The sequence below is a fragment of the Plectropomus leopardus genome, unplaced genomic scaffold (genome assembly GCF_008729295.1).
Source record: "Plectropomus leopardus isolate mb unplaced genomic scaffold, YSFRI_Pleo_2.0 unplaced_scaffold17087, whole genome shotgun sequence".
Lineage (NCBI taxonomy): Eukaryota > Metazoa > Chordata > Actinopteri > Perciformes > Serranidae > Plectropomus > Plectropomus leopardus.
This window is the reverse complement of record NW_024618373.1, coordinates 1-2,924: the sequence shown is the minus strand read 5'-3', so window position 1 is coordinate 2,924 and position 2,924 is coordinate 1. Positions and strand designations below refer to the sequence as shown.

Genomic DNA, 2,924 nt, shown 5'->3' with positions numbered 1-2,924 from the left:
ATTTTGAAGAGTGAATTCTGTGAGCAGAGCGGTACGCGTGTGTGCGATATTAAAAGCAGGCCTTAAGGGTTAAATATTGACAGTATTAATAGTAACATCTTCTCTAGTTAACTATCAACACGCTGCTTCTTTCAGGCACCTACCACAGTGAGAACGAAGTCAACCCGTCAGACGACCTGGACTACAGACACCACAACTACAAGGAGATGAGACAGGTCTGTTTTCAAGTCTGATTCATTCAAAAATAAATACATTTTTAATAACAAAAATGAATTTACAATGGCTGCAGCCTCGTGCAGCATGCTTCCCTTTTTTAGCCAACTCCTATGACTACACCTCCCTTTTAGTCAATTGACATGACCAAAAACACACCTTCAAACACACACTTTATGCTTCATGCTGAATTTCAGCCTCCTAGCACAAAAACTTCAGAAAACAAAGGGTGGGACCAACCGACAGAGCGACGTATAAGAGCTGCCGCTCACAGCGAAAAACTGCCTGATCAAGTGATAATTCTGCAGAGAACGATATCACAAATAACCTCCATCTTTTCGCTCTCTTCCAGATGATGAAGGTGATAAACGAAGAGTGTCCCAACATCACCAGGATCTACAACATCGGGAAAAGCTCTCAGGGCCTGAAACTGTACGCCATGGAGATCTCCGACAACCCCGGAGAGCACGAGACAGGTACGAGACGCAAGACGGGTTTCCATTAACTGAATGTGGGATGAGCTGTCCCTTTAACAAGGCAACGATTCACGAAACTTCAGGCAGACACCTGTTCTGGCGTTCAGGGTTCCTACACCTTAAGGCAAGTTAGATTTAAGACTTTTTTAACGCCACACGTAAAGACCAATTTTCTAATATCCTAAATTGAACGAGGACAATTTTAGTTTTTCTGACTCTTTGTCCAGTGAAAAAAGTTCGATTTACTATTTCAAATGTTGGAAAAATAACTGTTTTTAGAGTAGAGCACATGGAAGACAATGGACATATTATATTATAAAGGTATCTATTTAAGTAACCTAAAGAAGTAGGAAACATCTGGTGTTTTTTGGCCTGTTTTGTGGACAATTTTGTGTTTTTTAAATTTGCATGTGAGATACTACTGCTTGGATTCGAATCATGATGAGTTTGGAAAAAAAAGGAATTTATTCAGTTATTTAACAAAAAATGTTACCAATTATTGTAAGATTTTACAATGCAACGTCGAAAAAAAAAAAAAATCTCATTTCCCATGTCTGAGCATTTTTAAGACTTCATTTAATTTAATACCAATTAATGCCTTATTTTTAGATGAATGAATTCGGTGCCTTTTCAGACTTTTTAAGGATTTGCTGGCTGTTATGTACGTTAATATAAATATGTTAATTAATCTGTGTACTGTCTTTTGCTTCTGCTGACAACAGGTGAGCCTGAGTTTCGGTACACAGCTGGTCTCCATGGTAACGAGGCGCTGGGCCGAGAGCTTCTCCTCCTGCTGATGCAGTTTCTGTGCAAAGAGTACAATGACGAGAACCCCAGAGTGCGCCGCCTGGTGGACGGAGTGAGAATACACCTGGTGCCTTCGCTCAACCCCGATGCTTACGAGCTGGCCTACGAGATGGTACGATGGATGGATGGAAATAAGATATTGAGACTGAGCAGACGTTTGTGCCAAATTTGAAGAAATTCCCTTAAGGCACAAACAAAACATTCACAAGAACAGGAAAGACGCAAGATCACAGTGACCTTTGACCACCAAAATCTAATGAACTCATCGTTTAGTCCAAGTGGCCGTTTGTGCCAATTGAGATGAAAGTCTCTCGAGGTGTTTTTGAGACATACCGTCCACAATGGGTGGACAGATGTACATACGTAGGGACAACCTAAAAACACAATGCCTCCGAACACAGCTATGACGGAGCTATCGTGACATTAGACCACTTTCTCAAACTTCTCACATATTTAGTCAACGATGCTAAAATGGTACCCGCGAATTTTCATTGAGACCTAACGTGGTCCTCCTTCTTGTCCTCCAGGGCTCTGAGATGGGGAACTGGGCTCTGGGCCACTGGACCGAAGAAGGATACGACATCTTCCAGAACTTCCCAGACCTCAACAGCATCCTGTGGGGAGCCGAGGACAGAGGCTGGGTCCCTCGCATAGTGCCCAACCATCACATCCCCCTCCCAGAAAACGTCTTCAATGGCTCTGTGAGTTTGTTTTTAACCCCGGCTACGACCCTGCGTCCTCATATGAGGACGTTACTGTTTGGGATCTCTGCAGCTTATAACATCCCAGTTAAATTAGACCTGTCCTCCTTCGTGAACATATTTTGTGCCATTTAGTGGTCCCAAAAGCACTATACGTTTATCCATGTAAAAAATGTAAGAAGAAAAGTGGAGAAGGTACAAAACCTGATCAAATTTTATGGTTAAAACTCTGTAATTTATGCTTAAAAACATTTGTTTGATAAATTAAGAAAGAAATTAGAAACAAATTTCAGCAATTTTAGCAAAAGCAACAAGCTAAGAGGCTGTTTAGTATGACGTACTTGTTTGACGACATTGGGATCTTATTGTTTTAGGACACTGGGACTCTATTATATTGTCTTGTCGCAAATTTGGAGCAAGGAAAGTATGGAGCAAGAAATTACAAAATGAAAAAAATCACAAGGATTTTCGATATGTTGCATTTGCAATTTTGCTTTCGCACAAAAAACATACACCAAATGGTAACATGGTAATAACTCTGACTGTAGAACAGCTGAGTGTTTGACAGCCACAGCATTTCTTTGATGATGTAAACACAGATGACATGGAATTTGTGTCTCCTCCGCTGCCACCTAGTGGCTGCTAGAAGTACTACACCATGTGAAATAGCTCACTCAAGGGTCCAAACTCTCTGCGTACATTATCCAACTTTCACAGAAATGAACGA

The 2,924-nt window shown here is 41.1% G+C and overlaps 1 protein-coding gene across 1 annotated transcript; it reads left to right on the top strand.

Annotated features, from left to right (window-relative positions):
• Positions 1 to 135: 135 nt before the first annotated feature.
• Positions 136 to 2,308, top strand: LOC121964764 (adipocyte enhancer-binding protein 1-like; the record flags this gene model as incomplete). The annotated part of the gene is made up of 4 exons (XM_042514956.1): positions 136 to 215; positions 566 to 689; positions 1,412 to 1,608; positions 2,024 to 2,308. Coding segments are annotated over 4 exons (686 nt in total), but the record flags the coding sequence as incomplete, so codon positions are not given.
• Positions 2,309 to 2,924: the final 616 nt, after the last annotated feature.